The sequence below is a fragment of the Phytophthora ramorum genome (genome assembly GCF_020800215.1).
Source record: "Phytophthora ramorum isolate Pr-102 chromosome Unknown Phyram_PR-102_s0004, whole genome shotgun sequence".
NCBI lineage: Eukaryota > Oomycota > Peronosporomycetes > Peronosporales > Peronosporaceae > Phytophthora > Phytophthora ramorum.
The window spans coordinates 2,940,303-2,963,914 of record NW_027150650.1 but is presented as its reverse complement, the minus strand read 5'-3'; the positions used below and the strand labels follow the sequence as shown (position 1 = coordinate 2,963,914).

General features: G+C 53.1%; 8 protein-coding genes across 8 annotated transcripts; 2 read left to right on the top strand and 6 right to left on the bottom strand.

Moving 5' to 3' along the window:
* Positions 1–637: 637 nt before the first annotated feature.
* On the bottom strand, positions 638–3,625 carry KRP23_5391 (uncharacterized protein; the record flags this gene model as incomplete). The annotated part of the gene is made up of 1 exon (XM_067890450.1): positions 638–3,625. The coding sequence occupies one exon, from the start codon at positions 3,623–3,625 to the stop codon at positions 638–640; it is 2,988 nt and encodes a 995-aa protein (XP_067746997.1).
* Positions 3,626–3,759: 134 nt separating this feature from the next.
* On the top strand, positions 3,760–4,596 carry KRP23_5390 (uncharacterized protein; the record flags this gene model as incomplete). Its single annotated transcript, XM_067890449.1, has 4 exons — positions 3,760–3,841; positions 3,908–3,989; positions 4,063–4,175; positions 4,241–4,596. 4 exons carry the CDS (start codon positions 3,760–3,762, stop codon positions 4,594–4,596), a joined length of 633 nt encoding a protein of 210 aa, XP_067746996.1.
* Positions 4,597–4,607: 11 nt separating this feature from the next.
* Positions 4,608–6,461, bottom strand: KRP23_5389 (uncharacterized protein; the record flags this gene model as incomplete). Its single annotated transcript, XM_067890448.1, has 1 exon — positions 4,608–6,461. The coding sequence occupies one exon, from the start codon at positions 6,459–6,461 to the stop codon at positions 4,608–4,610; it is 1,854 nt and encodes a 617-aa protein (XP_067746995.1).
* Positions 6,462–6,651: 190 nt separating this feature from the next.
* KRP23_5388 (DNA repair protein RAD51-like protein A) lies at positions 6,652–8,081 on the top strand (the record flags this gene model as incomplete). The annotated part of the gene is made up of 6 exons (XM_067890447.1): positions 6,652–6,702; positions 6,822–7,028; positions 7,119–7,594; positions 7,665–7,728; positions 7,804–7,892; positions 7,958–8,081. 6 exons carry the CDS (start codon positions 6,652–6,654, stop codon positions 8,079–8,081), a joined length of 1,011 nt encoding a protein of 336 aa, XP_067746994.1.
* Positions 8,082–8,382: 301 nt separating this feature from the next.
* On the bottom strand, positions 8,383–11,233 carry KRP23_5387 (Lysosomal beta glucosidase; the record flags this gene model as incomplete). The annotated part of the gene is made up of 4 exons (XM_067890446.1): positions 8,383–8,676; positions 9,091–9,617; positions 10,142–10,369; positions 10,435–11,233. 4 exons carry the CDS (start codon positions 11,231–11,233, stop codon positions 8,383–8,385), a joined length of 1,848 nt encoding a protein of 615 aa, XP_067746993.1.
* Positions 11,234–11,458: 225 nt separating this feature from the next.
* On the bottom strand, positions 11,459–13,398 carry KRP23_5386 (Phosphoethanolamine N-methyltransferase; the record flags this gene model as incomplete). The annotated part of the gene is made up of 2 exons (XM_067890444.1): positions 11,459–11,614; positions 13,255–13,398. The coding sequence occupies 2 exons, from the start codon at positions 13,396–13,398 to the stop codon at positions 11,459–11,461; spliced, it is 300 nt and encodes a 99-aa protein (XP_067746992.1).
* Positions 13,399–14,173: 775 nt separating this feature from the next.
* KRP23_5385 (Lysosomal beta glucosidase) lies at positions 14,174–14,860 on the bottom strand (the record flags this gene model as incomplete). The annotated part of the gene is made up of 1 exon (XM_067890443.1): positions 14,174–14,860. The coding sequence occupies one exon, from the start codon at positions 14,858–14,860 to the stop codon at positions 14,174–14,176; it is 687 nt and encodes a 228-aa protein (XP_067746991.1).
* Positions 14,861–22,987: 8,127 nt separating this feature from the next.
* KRP23_5384 (Transposon Tf2-8 polyprotein) lies at positions 22,988–23,584 on the bottom strand (the record flags this gene model as incomplete). The annotated part of the gene is made up of 1 exon (XM_067890442.1): positions 22,988–23,584. One exon carries the CDS (start codon positions 23,582–23,584, stop codon positions 22,988–22,990), a length of 597 nt encoding a protein of 198 aa, XP_067746990.1.
* Between the last annotated feature and the right edge of the window lie 28 nt (positions 23,585–23,612).

Here is a 23,612-nt window from a genome sequence, read left to right as displayed (position 1 = left end):
GACATGAACCATAGGAGCGCACCCCTTTAATGTCTGCAATGGTTGGTGCGATCAAGACAATTGAAACAATGAGGGAAGTTGCAACGCAATACATATCCGTTTCTTGCACGTACCAGTCAACACGATGTCGAAAACCCTCGGCGAGAATGGCTGTGTAGTCAGGTAAATGTCGTCTGGGAAGCAGAATTTCGACAGCTCCTCCGGGAGGCTTGCACGAGACGGCAGCATATCGATCACTTCGGGCTCAAGCCGAATATCGGACGGTGCAGTTGTTTGAGTGACATCGATGCCTGGTGCTTTGGTCATTTTCCCACCTAGAACAACTATGCAGTCTGCGACCCCCGTGCGTTTTGCTCGTAAGCGATCCCTCTCATTTGATGAGCTTAGTGTTGACTTTCGCTGTGCAACGAAAACGTATTAGTCCCAAGTAATGTGTTCATTGGAATAATCGTGTGTACGTACGCTTGTTGACGATGATTTCACAGTCGAATGCTTTCGTGGATACATGCAATCTCCAGAAAATATGGATACATTGTGCGCCCCCGTATGCTTCGCCGTCAGTAGATCGATGATCTCGCAGAATACGGCAGGGTCTGTCCATAATGAGAAGAGCTAGTTAGATCAAGATGTCAGTAGTTCATATTGCAACGACTATCTCAATACCTCCTTCGGCCAACCAACAGAAGTACTGCAGCACTCCTCGCTCCGTTAATCCGTTGTCCACGTGATCAAAATTCTCCAGTAGCCATTGCAGAGATTCTGCCGACACGGCACTATGTCCACACGCCTTGCTTAGAAGTGAGAGTTCAGGATGTAAAACCACTCCCTTTTTGTCGGAATCGAACTCGCCAAATGCTGCAGCGAGGACAAAGCGGTAGAATGGCGCAATGACCTCCTCGTGTTCTTGCTGCTCATCTCGATTATCTCCATCTGCTGGGGTTTCGGCCAAAAAGAATTTGCGTCGAGCAGCTAAGATAGCTCGAATGTAGCTGCGCTTCTCCCTGAGAGCGCTGGGTTCTACAACAAGGTCCTGCAATTGCTCGCAAGCATCGAGATTCACCAACGAATTGTCTAACAATTGTTTTTCGGGGTCACATCCCCGAGGAAGTTGTGTCGCCAGCTTGAACTGTACCATCGCCATGTTATGGAGAAGTCTACTCCTCGAAAAGTTATGTCCTCCTTTGGAATGCTGTAGGAGGAAACGATACAGCTTCTTGGCCTCCCAGTAGAACTCGCCCGGTGACGACAGTTTTGAGAGAACGGTCGTGCTCTTAAAGAACACGTCCCTCGTCGTATATTTCTCATCGCTCCGTTTTGCTTCTTCAAAGCGGCAAGCTAGCTCATAGTCCGCAGAAACCTTTTTGTTGTGAGCTATCACATCTGCGTACGCCGCCAAACAATTAGCGCGGAGATATAGACAAGAGAGATACTTGTCGAAAAGAGCACTAGCAGTCCAAGCTTCGCTATCTTCTCCAAATTCACCTCCATCGCTGCCGGTACTCGATACATCATCATCACTTCCACTGTGAGGGTCGTTCTCCCTGGCGGATGTGACCAGTGCACTTAGTTCTTCGCTGGCTTGTGTAAGTTTTCCAGACGCAAGCGACAAAGTCTCCATTGCCAGGTCAAGAGTGAATAGTGTCGATCCATCTCGCCAGAGATCGGAACTCGTCGAGTATACTCGCGCGTTCGTGACGTAAAAGAGTTCCTCGTAGTTGTATACCTTAGTCGTGCTCTTGAGCACTTGAGAGGCAAAAACATACAACGAGCGACCAAAGCGAGCGAGAAACGTAGCACGGAGCTGGGAGGATGTCTCCACATGGTTGATGACGTCCGAGTATTTTTCACCTGCTGACACCCAGACGTCCAGCATGTGCGGTACTGTGTCAGACCCATCCGACCGTTTTGCAAGTGCATGCCGCTGTAATTCTCCCGCTAGGAAGGCATAAATCTCGTCCGCTTCGTTTGATAAAGCGTTCAACTGTTCCAGCTCACGTTTTCTCTGTTCCATCAGTACTTGAGGGTCAACCTGTCGGACGGATGCCCGCGGAACTGGCGAGGTTTCGCTTGACTCGCTGTCGTATGCGGAGCCTTCAGTGTCAAAACTTTGTGCAGCGCCCAAGTTCCAACTGAATTCGGCATCAAAGTCCATATCGTCTGGTTTTGCTGGTTCTTGATCCTGGTTTGTGCTCGGGGGCGTATATGTTGTAGTTTGTTGAGGTTGTTGGGTCCTGTGTGTCTTGAGTAGTGCAGCACACTCACTTTGGTAATCGGTTAATGAGTCTTCTCGGTGCATTTTGTTGAATTCAAGTAGGAAGTGCACTCGCGCTCGGTTAAACTCCGCGTTCTTCCTTACGAAAGTCCCACCTTTCGCTCCTAGATTGTTGGACATGTGGTGAAGAAGAGCTTTTAGTGATTGAATGCCGAGCTTGGTTGTCGGCGCGATGTTAGCACAGTTTGGCGGCAATTTTTTCTTCGCCTTGACGAGGCGAGGAACCGCAAAAAGCGCAATGTATCCAATGGCATCTATCATCTTGGTGCAAGTGATCTCCAGCACTGGAGCTCCTAAACGAGGCAAAGTGTTGCTTGCAGACACTTCTTCTTTCACAGGGGAGTACTCGGGTCCTTGGACACTTGACTCTGCGACTGCAGTTACCTCCTTATCGTAAACTTGCTCTTTTCGGCAGTATCGCATGAAGACTTTGCATACTTCCGTCGAAGAAATCGGCACGGTTGTTGGGATCACATCACGGACAAACTTTTGGAACTCGTGATACCCCAGTATGCAACGGTGGTGCGCAAGACCAACATTGGGGCTGTACGAAGTTGCCAGGTCTCCGATTGACTTTGTGAATCTCTGCGTGACCCACTTTACCTTGTCGCGAGTCATTAGGTCTTCGATTTGATCCCACGACAGCGTATCAGTGCCACCGGAACACTGCTCCGTTTCGTGGTATGGAATAATGTGCTCCGTAGCGAGTTTCTCGAGGGATGACTCTTTGGATAGTTCCTTCGGGTTCATGAAGCATGCCACATCCACAAGTGCGTCCAGAAACTCATCGAAGTTTGCACCTGCACCTCCATCGCCACTACTACTAGGATTTGGCTGGGCTCCACGGAAAGCCAGCGTCACGCGCTTGTCGAACAATAGTTTTTTCTTCTGCTGGTATACAGTCTTTGATGTAGCTTTTTGAAGAATCTGCTTGAATTGAAAGCTTGTGATTCGAAGTGTACTGCTCTGACGATTCTGTAGCGCGTTGAAGACGAACAAATCAAAGAGTTGGTCGTGGATCCAGAAGGGGTCCATCGCATTCGTGCTGCAGGAAGTCGTGTTAGCTGTCATCGGGACGGGACGTTCACGTCTTCTCAATTGTAGCACCGCGGGGTAAAAATTCGAGGACTCCAATGGCTTGTCGTCTGGTAGCACGTTGCCAAGAGGGTCACAAAGCTCGTACTTGGTAGTCTTCAGCTGCCAGTAGCGCCCCATGTCTTGCTTCAGTTGGTCCACTAAATAGTCGAACGGAATCCAGCTAATGAACTTCTGTAGTCTTGGGTCAGACTCATCCTGCTGAAGACCAGGCTTCTCGTTTTCAGTCGGGACAACAACCACGTGCACTCGACTCATAGTTATTGTGCGCTAGGTAGTTAACTTCTCATGGAGAGCTTCACGTGTGTTTGGCCTTTAACTATTTTCCGCTGTCCTGTGGGATCAGCGAAACCACCCCTCGAACGGATGAAACTTTCACACAACAAGTTACGATGCCAAAAGCAATAGCAAGGAAAAAGAAGCAACAGAAACCAGCGCGTTCACGTTGGGAAGATCTCGCAGCGGAGACTTCGTGTAAGCATCGCCTTGTAAAAGTTGTGATTTTTGTTTCTAACGTGACAACTACTTTTGAATGCACAGTCCCTGTTGCGGCTCTAGAAGTCCTGGAAGAGCATCATGCGACCCTCAACATCTTCTGCGCTAATGCATATGATCCAGAAGCGTAAGTGATCAAAGTCAAATCGCTTCACACAGTACGTTTGGCCCCTCACTGTTTGCATCTCCGTTCAATGCAGTCGGGCAGACGATGAAGATGGATCCGCCGCAAGCTTTGAGCTCTCCTTTCATCAGTACTGTGTTGCACTGAGCACGATGATTCAATATGGGTCGGCGCAGCAGCAGTTTAGATGTACGTCGCCCGATATGTGTGTGCTGTAGGTATTCAAACAGTTCACGGACCTGTTGTTTTCCAAGATCTCTACCATACGTACGCTGCTTCAAATGAGCGTGGCATTGACCGGTCAGAGTTGTTTCAACTGCTCAAAGACCATTCAGAGCGAGTTGCCAATATCGTCATGAAAGATGACAAACTGCTGCATGTTACGGATCCGCGGCACTTTGACAAGCTCTACACGTGGCTCAAGAAGCATTTCATTCTTTATGACGAAGCGAGATGCGGCTTTCTACCCGAAAACTTGGCGCTGGAACTGCTCCAGGCACACCCTACCGCTCTATCGCACCTGAAGTTTCAGCTCGCACCATTCATCAAGATGACTCAAGAGAGTAATGTGCGATATAATCAAGCAGCTGCAGCGCACCCTTCCGACTGAAGTGCGAATATCTAGTAATCGGCTTCATCATCGATCGGTCGGTGGGTAGTCTCTCTTTTCGCCTGTGTAATCTTTCTCCTCAACTCATCACTGAGGGAGTTGTAGCGACCGAAATCCTCTCCGTCAAAGCCAGACACGCTTTCATTGCCCTTTAGACCACCGTATTTTCCGTAGGGTTTATCGTGCGTTTTCCCAATCGAGTCCCAAGGATTCACACTTGATTGCCTTTGCCATCGAATAAAAAGCTGGGAGCCAACGACTGCAACGATGACGGTGCCTGCATACAGAAACATCGTCCACTGGGAGTCAGGCACTTCCCTTTCGTTGGGCAGCAGGCTGTGGAAGAGAACCAACTTGTTCAATCCATCACTATTTGCAGTGAGGAGGGCGAGGTGCGAGCCCAATATCCCCTCTGAAAATGCCATCGCAAGAAGGGTAGCTCCGTGGTTTGACTGCAAATCTTGTTGTAAATCAACCCTTTTGTCTAGATGGTTCGTGCACACTCGTGATAGCGAGACACCAATTTTTTGAGATATCGACACGTTGAAAACAGTGATGTCCTGTGGTCCTGTTGCAACCACGTACGTCCTCGTAGTGGCAAGCGCTACCGGGGTGAGTTCACGAGGGCGTTTCGTGAGAGTAGACCGAGAGAGCAACCGGCAGCCTTGACCGTCAGCGGGTGCTCCAGCGTTAACAGCATACACAAGAACTTCACCTCGGTAGGTGCCTGCGTACATAATGTCGGGGTGCACCGCATCGAACGCAATCGATGACACACCCGCTGACGATCCAGGGCATGTATGATAGATAGACCCTTGAGCACGCGTCATGGATGAAACAACAACATATGTCCCATTGCTGAATGCCAGGAGGTTCCTTCTCGTTTCCATTGCACTGATGACAGCATTCGTCTTCATCTGGCGCAAACTCGTCCCATTGAGTGCCAAGAAATCGATGACCCCATCAACTTGCGCTACTGCCACCACTAATTGTCGAGATGACCTCGCAATCGCTACAGCTGTGGCCGGCGCTGACATCTGCACGTCTTGCTGCTCTCCTACACTCAGGAGGTATTCAGGTCCAGTCGATATCGTAAATGGCTGAGTGGTATCGGTATCCCTCTCAACTCCGTGGCTCTTTTCAATGAGATTCAACGCATACAGCGCGATCGCCGGGGCCTCAAAGGTCACAACAACACACGGCTGGTCATCCTGCAAGGCCAACGCAATGGACTTGAGCCCTTGTCTCTCTGTACGAATCCTCAGTAGCTCCTCCCCCGCAGACGTGCTAAACACCACCAATCCGTCCGTATACGCAACTGCAATGAGTTCCACTGCACTCGTTGCGCGAATTTTCACCATCTTGACGTCGGCAACGTGCCTTTGTAGCTCCATCGCCGCTCGTTCAACGAAAACCTCATCAAAGTCGTGGAGCTCTGCTACATGCTCTGCAATGGCAGTGTCTAACCTCCTCTCGATCACTTGAGCCACGTCCACCTTCGCTCTACGTCGCACCTCTGTATTTTGTTGCATGTGCATCTCCTGCAGCCAAGCAGTTCGCATCGTCTCGAGTATTTGCAGCTTCTTCTCCTGCAGCTTCACCATCCCCTCCACCGCCGTCAACTCCTGCTGCAACGTCGTCATCACAGCTGCCACATTATCCTGCAAATTTACACTCTCTGGTATCGCAGCAGTCGATTGTGGCTGCATTTCTTCGCTTTTTGCGCTAAAAGCACTTGCAACCGGGCGGTTCTCGTCCACTACGGAGCCGTCGACACCCAGCGCGACCTCAATCTCTTCGATAGGCGCTGCAAAAGCGCCGCACCATGCGATGCACAGCACACACAGCGTCGCAATCCAGTGCATTGTGCTCAACCCCCCTGCAGCTCGCTATCTGCAACCTTTTCCGCGCCGCTTCAAGATATCACTGTTAAGTACGAGCACGAGTGATGGTCAGTATGGCTGGCGGGATAAAGTGTGTCATTCCGCATTCCACCACTGACGTAGGAAGCGTCGTGGACGTCAGTAGTCTCCAGCGAGAGCCGAGAGTATCGCCATGCAGTACCAGGAGGAGGAGCAGGACATGGGTGTGGAGCAGCACGAGATGGTGCGTTGGTCTCTGTCGTTGCGGGGCTTGAGCACTTGCGACCTGGAGTTTGTATCGCCAAGTGCAAGTTTTTGTCGATTGCGTATTTATTTCTTATTTCTAAATTATTTTTACTGCAGCAAGGCCCGCGCCTCGTGAACATCCTGGAACAAGCGGGTATCAATGCCACGGACGTCAACAAGCTCAAGGACGCGGGGATGTACACGGTGGACGCCGTGGCCATGGCTACGAAAAAGCAGCTCGTGGGTATCAAAGGAATCAGCGAAGTGAAGGCCGAAAAGATGCTGAAAGCGGCCAGAGACATGGTCAACGTGGGATTTACAACGGTGAGAATTTATTCACCTCGACGCCGACGCGGCGGAGCCCATGCCAGTTTATTTTTATTTTTTACTAAAGTTATTATTTTATCTATGTAGGCGGCAGACGTGCTGGAGAGCAGGAAAGATTTAATTACGCTGTCTACAGGATCGAATGCTGTGGATGAACTGCTGAAGGGGGGAGTGGAGACGGGGTCCATAACAGAATTGTTCGGGGAATTCCGGACGGGCAAGACGCAGCTGTGTCATCAGCTCTGTGTGACGTGCCAACTGCCTGTGGATCGCGGTGGCGGCGAGGGCAAGGCGCTGTTTATTGATACCGAAGGCACCTTCCGTCCACAGAGACTGCAGGCGATTGCAGAGAGATACGGCCTGGATGGCGACAGTGTGCTGGACAATGTTGCCTTTGCACGCGCGTACAACTCGGAGCATCAGATGCAGTTGTTGGTGCAAGCCTCAGCGATGATGGCGGAGTCACGATTCGCACTTGTAATCGTTGATAGTGCGACGGCTCTGTTCAGGACAGATTACTCCGGCCGAGGAGAACTGGCAGCTCGGCAGCAGGAGCTGGCTAAGTATGTTGCTGGCGGAATGTGTTATGAGGGTTGGTCCTGATGTATTTACTGCTTCATCCGTTTATACTAGGTTCCTGCGTGCGCTAACCAGAATGGCGGACGAGTTCGGTGTTGCGGTCGTCATCACCAACCAGGTTAGTCTTCACATTTTGGACTTGGTGTCTAGGTACACGGAAAGGATATTAATCATAATTTGTGTTCGTGTGCAGATGACTGCAAACCCCGACTCCGGTATGTTCGCCAAAGACCCGCTCCAGCCTATCGGTGGCAACATCATGGCCCATGCGTCATGCACTAGGTATGTCACGCTCACTATCTGCTGAGGAATTCAAAACTAACATTTATGATACGCGGGTCGTGCAGACTTCGTCTGAAAAAGGGTCGTGGTGAAAACCGCGTGATGAAGGTCGTTGACTCCCCCATCCTGCCCGAGTCGGAGGCCATCTACTCCATCACAGAGCAAGGAATTCAGGACGAGCTCAACTAGCGATAATACACGCGTGTACCCTCAGATGTTCCTGCGTTTCGTCGGTCTTTGAAATGGACTAATATGAACAAACTGCACAGTTGGCGATATGATGTTGTAAATCGTACCAGGCGCAGCATATTCCTTCTCCAGCGACGCGCACATGGGAATCAAAGCTGTCAGTGGATGGAAGTAGTAGTTTGCAGTGGACAACAACCCGACTACCATTTCTTCATAGGTAAGAAGATCAAGTACAATTACTTCATGGATTTCATACGATCACTGTGTGTGTTCACTAGCAACACCTTCGCAATACTTCCACTTACTCGAAGGATCCGTACGGGTGTTCGCCCGTCTCCAGCGTGAAGGTAGCGCACAGCGGGTTTGCCACGGCGGTCTCGTTGTACACATCGCAATCCGTCTCCGGCTTGATGGCAATCACGTAGTCGGCGTCCTCCGCCACCTTCTTCAGGCCGCTGCCGATCTGCGGGTAGTACACGCTCCAGTCATCCGCGGACAGCGTGAAGTTGACCGTGGTCGAGTCACCAGCCTTCAGGTCCACCTTGGTGAACTTCTTGAGCTGCTTCACCTCCGGAACCGAGATCGTGCGGAACGGCTGCGTGAGGAACAGCATAACCGTCTCCTTGCCGTCGACAGAGCCCGAGTTGGTGACAACTACCGACACGTCGATTGTCTCCGTGATGGACGTCACGTTGGACCGGCTGATGGTCATATCCGAGTACGTGAAGTTCGTGTAGCTCAAGCCGTGGCCAAACTCCCACTGCATCTCGCAGTAGGCGCCCGACGCGCACTGCGTACTCACGCGGTGGTTGTACGGCATGAGGATGTTGCCGGCGTCCTTCGGGTAGGTGATCGGCATGCGGCCGCTAGGGTTCACACGTCCGTAAACGATCTCAGCAAGGGCCTGGCCACCGAGCTCGCACGGCAGCATGGCGTTCACAACAGCGTGGACGGTACTGGGCAGTTCACCAAGCAGACGCGGGCGACCGCCAACCAGAACAACAATCACCTTGGTGCCAGTCGACGCAAGCTCCTTGACGTACTCGATCTGACCGGCGGGCAGGTCGAGGTCGTTGATGTCGCCGTAGGTCTTCTCCGTGTACGAGTGCTCACCGATAACCGCGATGGTGTACTCGGCCTTGCTCGCAAGTTCCTTGGCCTGAGCCAGGTCGCTCTCGTTGTAGGTGCCCGTGTAGTTCAGGCCGTTAAAGTACGTCACCGTCTCGTTGGCAATCGCCTGGAAACCGTCCTTCACGCTGATGCCGTTCGGGAACATGCCGTTGCCCGAGTATCCCTGTTGACTGAGCGACCATCCTCCGCACTGGTAGCCGACATTGTCGGCCGAGTGACCAGTAAGGAACACAGTCGATGTCTCTGGGATTGGGAGCACGCTGTCGTTGTTCTGAAGCAGCCTTGTTGTGCCCCAGTTTACCCGTTTTTGAACGGGTTTTGGAACGAAATACGGTTGACTCCGTTGGCGATGTCGGCGAGACAGAAAGCGGTCGACTTTACTTTTCTCAAGATAGTAAGTGCTCACTGTGCAACGCAAAAAAAAACTCCAAAAAACACAATTTTTTTTTTTTACAGAGCGATGGTATATTCTGCCGCGAAGCTAGGGTGCATTTTGGCGATCTCACCCTTCTCCTTTTCAGCAATGTATCTCGATTTCATGCTTTCATTGATCTTGATCCTGCACGGCTCGCAGAGGGTGTACGCCTCACCGCTGGCCTTTTTCGCCAGATTGCCATGGCACCTGTGACAATGCTTCTCGGCCTTGGCTTTCTCGTACCTCGCTTTACTGCTCTCCCGAGCCCTGGCTAAGCATTTCTCGCAGCGGGTATACCGGTAGCGCGTTGGAAGTGACTTGCCGCACTTCCGGCATTTATGTAGGGCGATCCGTCGATCACAATCGTGGAGGTATCTTTTCCGGCAAGCCTGGCAGGTTCTGAAGGGCTTGCCGTCGTCTCGGAGAGTCGACGGAAGCCTCCCACCGCACCGGCAGTACGTGGTCTTGTCAATCGAAGACATCTTCTTTGCATGGCGTTTGCTAATTGACTTACGACACTTGGTGCACGTCTTGTACAGAGCGCCGTTCGGCTTCACTTGGGGCTCAAACAGCTGTTTGCAGACTGTGCAGGCCGTGCCATCCGTGAGAAGAGAAGTAAAGCTTTGACGCTTGGTACCCGCTTTGCTCTGAACAACACGTGCGTATTCCGCTGCAAGCCAGGCCTTGTCAATCTTAATTGCTTCTCTTGTTTCTTGTTCGTGCTGCAGAATGCAACGATCGACTGTGAAAACAAATTACAAGAAAAAATTAGTCATGCTAACGATAGCAAATCAAATCCATACTCACTCTGATCAGGCTGGGAATGATATGTCAAACTCTCTGATGATAACTCCATACCGTTCTTTGTTGGATTTGCAGATCCCGTGATCGCACAGATGTTGTCGACGATGAACGTTTTCTGATGAGTAACCTTGTAGTCCCTTTCTTGAACGAAAATGTCGATGCTGGCGTCTAGCAATTTCTCCACAAGTGGCATCTCGTAAGGCGCCAGCAACTGCCCTCTATCCAGCAGCAGCGAGATCTTGCCGGTCTCAGCTTTAGAAAGCAGAATTCCACCGATACTTAACTCTGTAAGCGAATACACCATACCTTTGATAGTATCCTGCGCTAACGCGAGCGTTCGCTTAAACCTGGTTCCAAACTCGGCATTCCCGTAAGAGAACACGATTTCAGATGGCGGAATCCTCTTGATCTTGCACGTAATTTCCGAAAACGTGGACGCCTTGATGCCCAGCTGCTCTGCTTGCTGCCGCTTGGTGAGGCTAGGTTTTGTCTTCAACAGATCGTGCAGCTGGCGGTTCACGCGTAGCGGTTGGTGCTCTGGTATAACCCTAGGACCCACTTGGTCCCATACTTCACCTCGTAGGAACTTGTCGTGAATTTTTTTCACCGTTTTGCCGGAGCGTACGGGCTGACAGGAGCGTCCGACAGCAGCAAAGTCAATTTTCCTCTTGGAGCGCACGAAAACCATCAGCTTCCTGACGATTTTCGTGCGCTCTGCTGCCGTCGTCTGCGCGACGACAGAGGCCATTTTAGTTTTAGCGCTCGGCGCCTTCTTCGACTTGGGCTGGCGTGGCATCTTCATTCGGCAAAGCAAAATCTCGAATGAGGGTCGTTTGCCACGCTTCTCACGAATGAACCCATAAATTGAACCTGTTGAGGCTGCTGCGGAATTACAAGATTCGATTGCAGAATCGAGTCTTCTGCGTCACCTTCGAGCTTGGCGGCGTTTTCAATCGAAACTACTCTTTTATTCAGGCTTCCTGCTGGGCGAAACTATCTACGATTCTAGCAGGATCAAAGCCTGAAACTATGCCTTCTTGCCGTAGAACAGGCCCCACTTCTGGTCTCCCTCGCCGCAACGAACAATCTTCGCCTCCCAGCCGTCCACGATGTACTTGAAATCCGACTCGCTCGTCTCCGACACGAATTCATCCTTGTGTGCCAACGTACGACCCAGTTCCTCCTTCAACACCTCCACGAAGGCCATCCAGTTGGGGCAAGCCGCCCAAGTGAATGGGCCAGTTGGACGAGATAGCGTCCATCTGGTAGTTGAACTCGCTCATCGAGTTGGACTTGGGGGTAGTGGAGTTGCGAGGACTGGTACACTTGGAGTCGGTGTTGTCTGGGTCGCACAGGTAGGCGCCCATGTACGAGTTCATGAGCGGGTAGCACGTGCCGTTCGAGTTGATGCCCCAGTGAGCGGTTTTGGAGTCCCCCATGACGCTCATGTCGCCGTTCACATCTGCGGAGGCCGGACACGTATCGACCGTGCACGTGTTCTCGGTGATTCCAGCCTTCACGGCGGCAACGACCGTGTCGTAGTCCTGCTTGAGCGTGGCATCTTGCTGGCAGTAGTTGTTGGCGCCGTATCGGAGCCCCTGGTACCACGACTTGTGGCCACGCTCCTTCTTGTAGTAAGCCGTCGGGACGTCCATCATGTTCGCGCCAGGCGTCAAACAATCGTACGTGTACACACAGTACGGGTTGGTCGCATCAGCTCCTTTTGCATCAGCAGGGAAGAGACGGAAGTCGTCCGGCATCCCCGGTGCAATCTGCAGCGACGAAGAGATGGCCAAGCCACCTCCTTCGAGCACATCGATCTCTGGTGCGCCACGGCCTTGGTTCGGGTTCAAACCGTAGCCAGGGTCATCGTCACACGCGCTGATACGTTGATTGTCCGGATTGAACACGTCTGGCTCGCACTTGTCATAGGAGAAGGGCCACATGCGGTTCGTCGACGCCGAAAAGATAGCGCGACCGAGGTTCCCCATCATCCAGACTTATCGGAGACCGCACCTGGTAGCTGAGCCCGCACCTCGAGCATTCCACCCTGAAAACAAAACTTGTTCCACGACTGCACCATGCCGGCACGGTAGTAGAAATGAGCGTCTTCGTAGCCAGGAGGGTACTTGTACATGTTGTACACCGAGATCGTCTGCGGTTCGTCCGACACTTCAATGTAGAAGTAGCACGTGTCGCCCTCGCACTTGGTACTCGTCATGTTGTGCGAGTAGATCTCCAACGCGCCGTTCACACCGTCGGGTTTGCCCAAAGAAGTCCAAATGTGGTCGTCGCCCGGACGGAAGCTGCGGTTGGCCACGTTGAACTCGTCGCTCATGACGAGGTCCCATTTCCGACCACGAGAGTTGACGAAGGTCTGGCGATCGTCTGGAGTGTCAGGGTCGACCCAGCTTTTGATCCCGGACTTGGTGGGGTACTTGGCTGGGGAAGAGCTGCTCTTGGCCGTGGCAACAGCGACGACGGACACCGCAGTAGCTAAAGCTGCTGTGAGACGCATCCTCCAGTGCTGAGTGGGGGCGTATTCGACTCGACTTGTCCGTCACGAGAATTGAGAAGTGACCAGCGCAGGTCAGGATTTCTCTGCTCGTACCGCAACTGGTCAGCCGCGCAGCGAGATGAAAGCCTATGTTCACTAGCGTCAGTAGCCATCTGTGAAGCCACCCCAGGCTCGAACAGCGGACGCCTAGCAAAAGCAGCCACAAACACGTGGAGAGACGAAAAACCGGATGTGTACCAGCTCAGAGGGCCAGACTGGCATGGGAGATACACAGCAGTTTATTTACATTTCTTAGCACCTTAGACGAAGTTCTGGCTGTAGTTGTCCTTCGGTCTCTGGTTCGTAGAGTGGTTGAGGCCGTTCTCGTCGACCATGCTCCCTGCCATCTTGCCCTGCGCGTTCGTCTTGGTCAGCGCCGCGGCCTCCTTCTTGACGGCAATCATGGCCATGTACACCGAATGAAGGACAAGAAGACGATAATCCCGGCAATACCCAGGGACAAGCCCATGGGCGGGCCGTACGCACGACTGGGCAGGCTGCTCGCACTGGTGCTCGTCGAGCCCGCCAGCGCGGTGGTACAGCGCGGACCGCCCCACGACGTGGAGTACGTGCACTGGCAGCGGCTCTTGACGCATTTGCCCGTCTTCAGCGCCGTCGTGCCGACGTTGCCACCGATGGTGCAGTCGTTGTCCTTTGTGTAGAAAGCTTTGCCCGACACCTCTTTCCACGTGTTGTCGTCGTCCACGTACTCGTCAATGTGCGCGTCGATCCATTTCTTGGTCGGGTGGCTGGCAGGGTCGCAGCCGACCTGCATGTAGCTGTCAGCAGGGAGGTCGTCGCCCAGGTCCTGGTACAGACGGATGTAGTCGATCTTCATGTACATGGGGAACGAGTCGCAGATTGCGTTCGCCACAGGGTCGTTGCCGTCGCCGCGGCATTCGCGCCCAGCGTTCGGAGGCGTCGTCCCCCACGAACTCGAGAGCGCCACGTTGTAGATGAGGTACATGGGCTCCTCCAGCATGACCTTCTGCGGGTTGTTCTTCTTGCTGTTCTGCGGCACGTTGGAGAAGGCGTCCGTGGTGACCTCGAAGATGGGGCTGCCGTCCAGACTCCAGCGCACGTAGCCCTCCTCGCCAGTGACCCACTCGAGCTGGTACGTCAGGAAGTCGAGGTGCCCTCCAGCATGCGGTTGCCGATCAATGTCGCTCCTTTCTGCCAGTCGGGCTAGCCGATCCAGTGCTTCATGCAGGCCGCTGATCCGTTGTTGGACTGGATGCCCTTGATCAGCGACTCAGCAATGGTCGACACAAGGTACGGGTCCTCGCCGAACGTCTCGTACACACGCGGCCACAGCGGGTTCTGCGAGATCTCGAGCATGGGGCCGAAGATCCAGGGCGTGCCAGCAGCAAGCGTGTCACGGCCAGCAATATGACCCATGGTGTAGGCCAGGTCCGGGTTAAAGGTAGCAGCTCCGTTGATGGGCTGCCCGAACAGGACGGCACCCGAGGTGAATCCGGCACCATGAAGCGAGTCAATGCCAAAGATGAACGGGTGGCCCTCGTTCTCCTCCTTGACGATCTCTTGAGCTCGCGATAGAACATCGCGCCACTCTTGAGCAGTCCAACCGTACTTGCCGTTGTACGAACCCGACTGCCACGGGCCGCTGAGGTAGGAGCCGATCTTGAGCTTGGCGTACGCGCGGAACTTGTCCTCGTCGAACGTCTTGTCCTTGTTGAAAAAGCGCGAGAAGGCGACCTGAACCATCTGACCCACAAGCTGGTCTTCGTCCATGCTTTCAATGATCACATCGGTCTGGGCGTCCCATTCATCAGCGGCGACGAACGGGGTGCTCTCATGGGCAACAAGGCCCACGGCGAGGCAAGCCACGGCGGCGAACCAAGACTTGAGCATTGTTGTTGCGATTCCTTTCGCTTGAACCGGTGTTGCGCTCGACTGGAAATTGGGGAATGAGCTTTCTCGTGGAGCTTCTGAACTCCATTAACCTGCGTAGTAGATCAAACCAAACTCGGTCTTGCCAATCGCGCACGATGTGCTTCAAGTAAAGGCGTCAGAAACTTCAACCACGCAAGCTGAACGGCCCGGCTAACCTCGGAGGGCACGACGTGCATCAAGCCGGAAAGGGTCACGTCTTCAAGACGCAAGGCGGTCTTGTTCTTTAGTCGCAACTGCACTTTTTAATCTCTCACGTTAATTCATCACGTGCGCATGAGTGCTCATAAAGCACGCGGAAATCAGGATTTGCACTCCACTTGCATATTCGAGGTTCTCTTTGGTACAGTATCAATTCGAGCCCGATCGCCGAGAGCTGCTTTGGTGCTTGGCTCCTTGAGACTGGAGCTCACCTGTAGTGCATGAGGGGACGCACCGGGAAGTCGGAGGGAAATCGCCGGCGCTTTGCAAGCAGCTGGTTGAACGCTGCAGCAACAAACGCATGTAGCGTTACAGGTCCAATGCAGCCGCGTCCGTTGATAAATCACCGCAGAGGTAACAGCGAGCATCGTCGCGACGTGATCATCATCAAGCCCGCGTGGAGAAAAGATCAAGTGGCACCAAGACATGATGTCGGTTATAATCGCGAAAATTGGATGATGGTTTCAATAGCTGCATGGTCACTGGCCATTGGCCAAAGTATGTACATGCATCAGTCATTCTCGCGTAGTGGGGTGTAAACCATCATGTTGTCCTCCGTCAATTTGACTCAGTCGGCTAAATTGTACTTGCGTCGGTGGAGGCGCGAAGGACATTGATGGCATGCAACTACCATAGTCCACGCCGTCTCGTGTCAAAAGTGCTTGTGAGACGGCATAAGAAAGATTTTGTCAGTCCGGCATGGCTACAGCGAAATCCATCCACTCATTGACGCAAGAGAAACGGTCTGCGATCTTCACAACCAAAAACAAGATCTGGGATGGCACCACAATCATATTTCCGACAAGAATGTCCAGGAGCGGCTCGTTGGATACCAGGTGCGGAAGCACGGACTGAATCGTGCAGAACGTGATACGTAAGACGTACGCAGCCGATTATTCAGAATGGCAATCAACGCAGTTCTTAACATTCCGTTTGCTTCACACCGTTTTGTTGCACGCTCAGCACCTCAAAGCTTTCACAAAGTGTGCTCCATCGCTCGTGCACACAATTCGCAGTTGTCGCTACACCAGTTTGCATCTGAGAAGCGATCCAATGCAGAACAATTCACTTACGAAGGTAGAACTGAATCTTCTCGGTAGCCGCCCGTGAACGTGTAGAAGTAGGCTTCGATAAGGGTTTCCACAACCTGTTGGCAAAATTTCCGAGCGCTACACGTCGTTCTACATCGTCCTTTGCGGGACTACATCTGGCTCCGGTCGACAGCAGCACGAGCCATCATCAGTCGATCTGTCATCGCGTGCACATCTTCTCTTCGTCTTCTGACTCATCGAAATTTCTCTTCACGAAGACATTGCTGGCACACCTTCTGCTCATAATGTCTATCAAGGATGCCAACAAAGGCAATTTCTGAAATGAGCGCTCGTCCCAGCAGAATGTCCATAATATGTAGGTCCTTCACAACGTTACGCCGATGTCCACATCGATATCATACCTGAAGCACTTGCCAGCTGAATAAAGTGTAGAAGCGAGTGGTCCGGCGCCTCCGCTAGCTGTACCATGAGCTGTGGCACAAACGCCTCGTTGTCCATGACGTGCGGGAAAATCATCTCGATTGTGCGGCACAGGACTTGGAACTGGCACATGCCCTTGCTTTCGACCATGACAGATTCAACAGCCACGAGAATATTGTCGACCTTGCCTGCCCATGCAAATAGAACGGAGCAGAGAGTACCTCGTCTGCTACATCATGACGTCGGTTTCGAAGACCCCGCGGCCCGGATCCACCTCATTTTCCACGACACCGTGCATGAACACTTCCTGGTCCCATTCACGAGTCTTGTAGCACTTCTCTTTTCCTGAACATTAAAAAAAACTACTTGTCCGCTCACTCGTCTTCGAGCAAGTGTGGCTGTAGCAGAGTTTTGGTCCTTGGGACGCACAAGTTGAAGGCGACGGGGCGCTCATTGAGCACCGAGCGATACGGACCCAACCCTCATCGTGGCTTGGTCGTGCCGTGCCGCCCCTTGCGTGTTTTGTGTGTGCTCGTCTTGTAACCGGTGGAGTCTTCTTCGCATGGCGGCGGGGGCTGGAATAAAAAAGAAAAGTGGAAGAAATGTGGGTGCTTTTCTGGCCAATAGGAGATCCGAATTTGGACAACGTTAATAAAAAACAAAACGCTGGACTGGCCTCATGGGGACTTTCGGGTGCCAAGTGTAACACGCCGTCTTCTCCATTGAGCGCGCAACTATGAGTTAGTCTATGTCTCCTAGCGACTCACGCTCTGGTCAGGTCCCAGTACGGCTGGGAATCCACTTGCCAACCTTGATTGATTGGAGCTCGCCATCCTTCATGGATGGCAACCAAGTATCTTGGGTTGCGAGTGAAAGGGGGTTTTGGGCTTGATGCTTTCCTCCTCGTGCATGGCACGTGGCTAAACTAATATCACTTTGAGTTTTACTCGCAACTGCACAAGCGTTCGTCCTCTCCTTCTCTTCGTTCAAGTACTCACTCAACGCGCTAAAGCTGCTAAGGTTATGAGCCCAAGGCCTAACGCAATTGTACTGAGTCGACATGAGTAACAATGATGGAAATGCCGGTGGTAATACTGGAAGTAATACCGGAGGTGGAAACGCGAATGCAGGCGGTCAAGCTGCGGACAACGGAGCTGCGCAGCACCAGACTGTGATTCGAGGCAGCAGCAAGGCACCCTTCTTCGAGGGAGCGTTCGAGCTGTACAGGGCAGAGCTGGAGCTCTTTCTGGACGAGCGTGACGCGTGGAACATCGTGACTGGCGACGAGCAGCGACCGACTACGGGAGAAGTGGAGCAAGCGGGGTTCGACAAGCGTGACCGTCTAGCGCGGGCTACAATATTGCGAGGACTGCGCGGTGGGCGGAAGACTGAGGATGCTGCAAAAGTGTGTGGTTTGTCAACGGCGCACGGGATGTGGGAGACGTTGGTGTCCGACTACACGCAAAGGGACTTCTCGTATGCAGTGCTGTTGAGGCGTCAGCTTTACCAGTGCTCTCACCAACAAGACCAGTTGATGGCGGACTACTTGCGCACGATGACGCATTTGAGGCAGCAGTTGAGGAATGTCGGGAGTGAGCATGCGATTAGCGACGATGAGATGGCTCGCCTGCTGTTGATGGGTGTGGCTATGACTCACCGCGAACTTGTGGAACAATTCGACTTGCCGACACGACAGGGCAATCCACCCACGCTGCAGCAAGTGACAAATGCGCTACGTTCGCGTGACGAACGTGACCGAATGGCCAACAGAAGTCAAGCTGGTCAAGATGGTGGTATAGTGATGAACATGAATGGTGGTGGGGGTAGTGGCAGTCAAGGTGGTAGAAGCGGACGAAAGTCGCTACCAAAGTGCTATCACTGCAAGAAGCCAGGGCACCTGAAGAGGGATTGCTACCAGTACAAGAACAAGCACGCTAAAGTGAAGGCAAACCAGTCTAAAGAAGTGAAGAAGAAGGCGTGGTCCAAGGATAAGACGAAGCAGGAGCCCGGCATCATCGAGCATATGGAGTTCCTGAACGACGGCGACGAGGACAGCAGCAGCAGTGAGGATGACGTCATGGTCGGCATGGTTCAGCCGGCAACAGTGAGCAAAAACGCTAGTGAGTGGATGCTTGATACTGGCACCTCAACGCATGTCTGCATCAATCGGGACAGCTTCGTTACACAGAAGCAATCGAAGACGATGTTCAAGGTTTGGGATGGACAGGTAACGCGTGGTGTTATGAGTGGTCAAGTGGTGATCTACACGAAGAACCAGAACATTGCTGGGTTGGTGAAGTTGGAGCTCTCGAACGTGGAGTACTCGCCGCGCGGTTCGGTGAATTTGATCAGCTTGGGTGTCATGGAGGACAATGGTTGGGAGATGTCGAGTAGCCCCAATGGGGAGTCGCCGCGGAAAATCTTCCTGGAACAACCAAAAGCGCATAAGCGTCTGGTGTTTGTCAAGCGAGGCAAACACTATTGGCTGAAGACTGTGGAGTTTGACGTCTTGGATACGGGGATGGCGATGATGACTGTCAATGCGGATGCAAACGAGCTGATGCTGTGGCATGAACGCCTGGGCCACCTTCACGTGGCAGCTATAAAACACATGGTTGATAACAAATCGGTAGCGGGTATGAAAATCCCGGTTGCATTGTTCAAGAAGCCATTTTCGTGCCTGAGTTGCATGTCGGCTAAACGCAAGAGAATGTCGTACAAGGCGAGCGCAGCAGAGAAGCGTACTAAGGTCAACTACGAGCGCCTCACGTCGGACACGTGTGAGATGGGCAAGTTTCTGCCGGGGCTCGGTAATGTGCGCTACTTCCAGCTCATACATGACGAAGGTTCACGCTACAAATGGTGCTTCCCGTTGAAGAACAAGAGTGATGCTAACGCGAACACGATCAAGCTGATAACCGAGTTGCTTGCGGCTGGGCATAAGATCAAATCCTTTACGAGTGATGGTGGCGGTGAGTTTGTTAACTCCGAGTTGAAGCTATTCATGCAGACGCGTGGAATCCGTTTTGTTCCAACACATCCGTACACACCGGAGGAGAACGCTCTGGTAGAGAAGTTGAACGGCGTCTTGGTCAACAAGATGCGGGCGGCAATGCATGCTGCGGACTTGCCAAACCGGCTATGGCCTGAGGTGTTGCAGTACATTGTGGACATCGACAACATGAGCCCGACCAGGGCGCTGAAAGGCAAGACTCCTTCGGAGAAATTGCTGGGGACAGTGCCGAATGTGGCGAAGGTACGTGTTTTGTAATGGGTCTGCTTAGACCCACTACTTAAGCTTACACGTGTGCGCACGTGTAGGAGGAAGCGTAGGAGTAGTTTACTTAAGTTCAGTATACTTGTATCCACAAGTATACTTAAACCTAGATAAATGAACCAAACGGAAGCTTTGGTGGTAAATGAGAACTGTATTGATTGTAAATGGGGTTTCCTCCTAAAACTGATATTTCTAATGAGAGGTTCTGCCATTGGATGGCTGGCAGAACCCCTATCTATTGAATGACTCTCATTGGTAGAAAGGTGTTACTTTCTACCAGTCATATGCCTCTTGCTATGAATGTGGACCACCCTGTGGTGGTCACCTGAATGTATGCCTTAGTGCATGTTGCACTAAGGTAGGAGGTGAACCGAATGTGTAGCCCCGCTACACCATCCCCCCGTTAGGATTTGACGTGCCGGTCTCGACACGTCAATCCGTATTTTCTTCGGGAGAACACGTGCTCATTCCCAATGAGCACGCCAACGACGTCTTCGTCCAAGACGCCGGCCGCTTCAGCAACAGCAAGTGCTGTCGTCGCCTCCAAGGCGACGACGGCCGCTGCCTCAGCCACGACCGCTACTGGCATCGCCTCGACGGCGATGTCGACAAGCGCGGCAACAGAGAGTCGCCTCTCTGTTGCTGGATACCACTCGAGATGGCATGAGAAACATGCCATCCGAAACAAGACAGGCAAGATCATTGCTGTCGAAACCGGAGTGGGTATCTACTCTCCGGGTGGAGAGGGAGTTCCCCTCGACTACGGGAGTGAAGTCGAGGAGGGGGAACTCGAAGGAGACAAGGACATCTTGTCTCCGGGCCACACTGACCCCAATGTGGGTGTGCGTCGTCCACGCGAGGACGACCCGAACGCTTCGAGCTCGAAGCGTTCGCGCAGCGGCAGTGGAACACCGCTCGCTGCCGCTGGAGCCTTAACGACTCCGCGGGATGGAGATGACTCTGCTCCATCCGCTGTTGTTGCGGCCTCGCACACTGAGCCAGTGCGCGAGCCGTGGATGCCGTCTCAGTCTGAGATCGGCAGCCGATTCGGTGCGACCGCGCCACCGAATCTGTACGCGCTGTATTCGTGCAACGCCATCGTTGACGATGACGTCGCGAAGCGAGTACACTTTGATCCGTTAACGAATCAAAGGCGCGACTACTACATCGGGCTCTTCCATGAGCTCCGATGGTTTGCGAGCAAGAAGACTTCTCGCAGAAGCAAAGTGCCCGAGTGGCAGGCACTTTGTCAAAGTTGGAGTGCCTTTGTTGAAAACTTCAACAAGAACCCCGCTGGCTATCGCGACCGGATTAGCCAGGCGCGGGAGCGCTACGAGAAGTTCTCGAAGCGTGGTAAACTTGAACGACTGCACCATGGTGCAGTCGGTATTGGACTTCCTTGCGCAGTGCCTTATGACACTGCTTGTGAGTACTGCTACCCCGGAGCAGTACGCATCACCGAGCGGGACGTCAACGGGTACACGTCCATGTGTGTACCTGACGACCTCAAGACCCTGCGCGCCAGTTTTCAGGCGCAGGCGTCTTCTAGTGCTGCGGATAATCGCAGCACTTATCCGAGTGCTGTAGGCGACTACAGCGCTCGCCCAAGTTTTACGCCCTTCGGCGGAGGTGGCGGTGGCGGCCTTCGTACGCCGTCACCATTTCCGGAATGTCCTCCATCAGGACATTCCGTGATTCCCACGTATCGTGTTGGGGAGGAAATCCTCTCCAACGAATACGAAAATGAACCGGACCTTGGGTCTGGTTCCGATGACCAACAATTCGCTGGACGATCCAGCGAGTTGCCCCGCGTGCGTCTCGCAACGGGGGTGGGGGGGGCGGGTAGACGCCCCGGGTTTGGTCAACCAAACCTTGAGTCTCGCTTGGAGGCTGTTGAGCGTCTCCAAGCGTCGCAGTTCGCTGCTCTGCGTCAGGAGCTGAGCTTGTTAAAGGCTCAGCTCGCGGAGGTTGCGCAGACGACCTCGAACGTAAAGGTCGAGGTCGGGACGAGACTCTCTGGCGTCTCGAAGCGCGTCGCCGCGCTCGAGAGCGCTTTGGCGAGTCACCAGACGTAGGTGACTCGTGCTGCACGTACGGCTTCAGTCGCCCAACGTAAAACGTTGGGTGCAAGCGCATGCTGGACGGTATGTCCAGTGTGTACGCGTTGCCATGCTTCGCCAACACGGTGAATGGCCCAATGAAGCGCGGAGCAAGCTTGCTTGCTCCGAAATCGGAAACTGCATGTTTAGCTAGGTTCTGAGTAGCTAACAGAACTAATGAACCAACTTTGAATTCATTTGTGTTTCCCCTGCCGATGTTATCGGCATTCAGCTTCTGTCGATCGACAGAAGCTGCTATTGCATCTTGGACAAACCGAATTACGGCTTGTCGACGCTGGACAAAGTCCATTGCATCCGAGCTGAACCCCTGGTTCAGTTCGTGCTCCTTGTTCGCAGCAGGCCCGGCCTGCGCGTGATGTCCGTTGTGGTTTAAAGTGTCTACGCCCGTCGTAGACACTGCGTTGTCGACGCCATGACTGCGCGCAGTACGTGCGCGAGTCGTCACAGTTGATACATTGCTTGTATCAGCGTGCTTATCCGGTTGTTTTGAATTAACCGGATATCCTCCCCCACTTAAGGAAGGAGCTACCGCACCGAGTACGCTCGGTACGCGTGGGTGCCTCATGGCATTCACGTAGAACGGTGTGTGTCCTGTCGAGACATGCACCGAGTTGTTGATGGCGAACTCCGCCATCGGCAAGCAGTCGCTCCATTGATGGAACGAGTGCGCGTAGCTCTTCATGGTGTCAACCAACACGCGGTTGACACGCTCTGTTTGTCCGTCGGTCTGCGGGTGATCCGCAGTCGACATGGACAACTGCGTCCCAAGAAGTGTAAACACTTCTTGCCAGAATCGCGCTGTGAAGCGCGGATCCCGATCCGACACGATGTCGAGTGGCATACCATGGTGTCTAAACACCATGTCGACAAACAGACATGCCGTCTGTTTGGCTGTCACCTCGGCTGGTACTGCAGCAAGATGCACCATCTTGCTGAAGCGGTCAACAAAGACCACAATACCAGTCCTCCGCTTGTTGTCTTGCGGAAGACCAAAAACAAAGTCCATTGAAATGGACTGTCAGCACTCCGACGGAGTCGGTAGTGATTGAAGCGGAGCCTGCGAGTTGGGCGCAGGCTTCACGCGCTGGCATACCTCGCAAGCACGAACGTACTTGCGTACCCACTTGTACTGGTGACTCCAATAGAAGTCACGCGTGAGAAGCAAATATGTCTTCTCACGGCCAGGATGTCCCGATGTCGGGGCATCGTGGTACTCATACGTGATCTTGAGCTTCAGCTCGTGATCATCCGGCACGACAATGCGATCTGCGTTGTCGTCGACTGCGCTGTAAAGCAGCAGATCATTGTGTACACGATAGCGGTGTACACGGGCACGAAGGTGTTTGGCCAGCTTCTGACGAGACTTGTCAGAAGGTGTGGAGAAGTACTCCAACAACTGCTTCGCATCCGCATCATGTGCGTATGCGGCCTTCACTTCGTCCAGCAAGGACGACGAGGGTGTAGTCGTCCTGACGACGCCAACTGCGTTGGCGTCGGCCTCTTGCACCGCATAATCTGGTCGACGCGAAAGCGCGTCGGCCACGACATTCAACCTTCCAGGTTTGTACTCAACCTGGAAGTTGTATTCAGCAAAGAATGACAGCCACCGTGCCATTCTTTGTGATATGTGCGGCGACTTGATC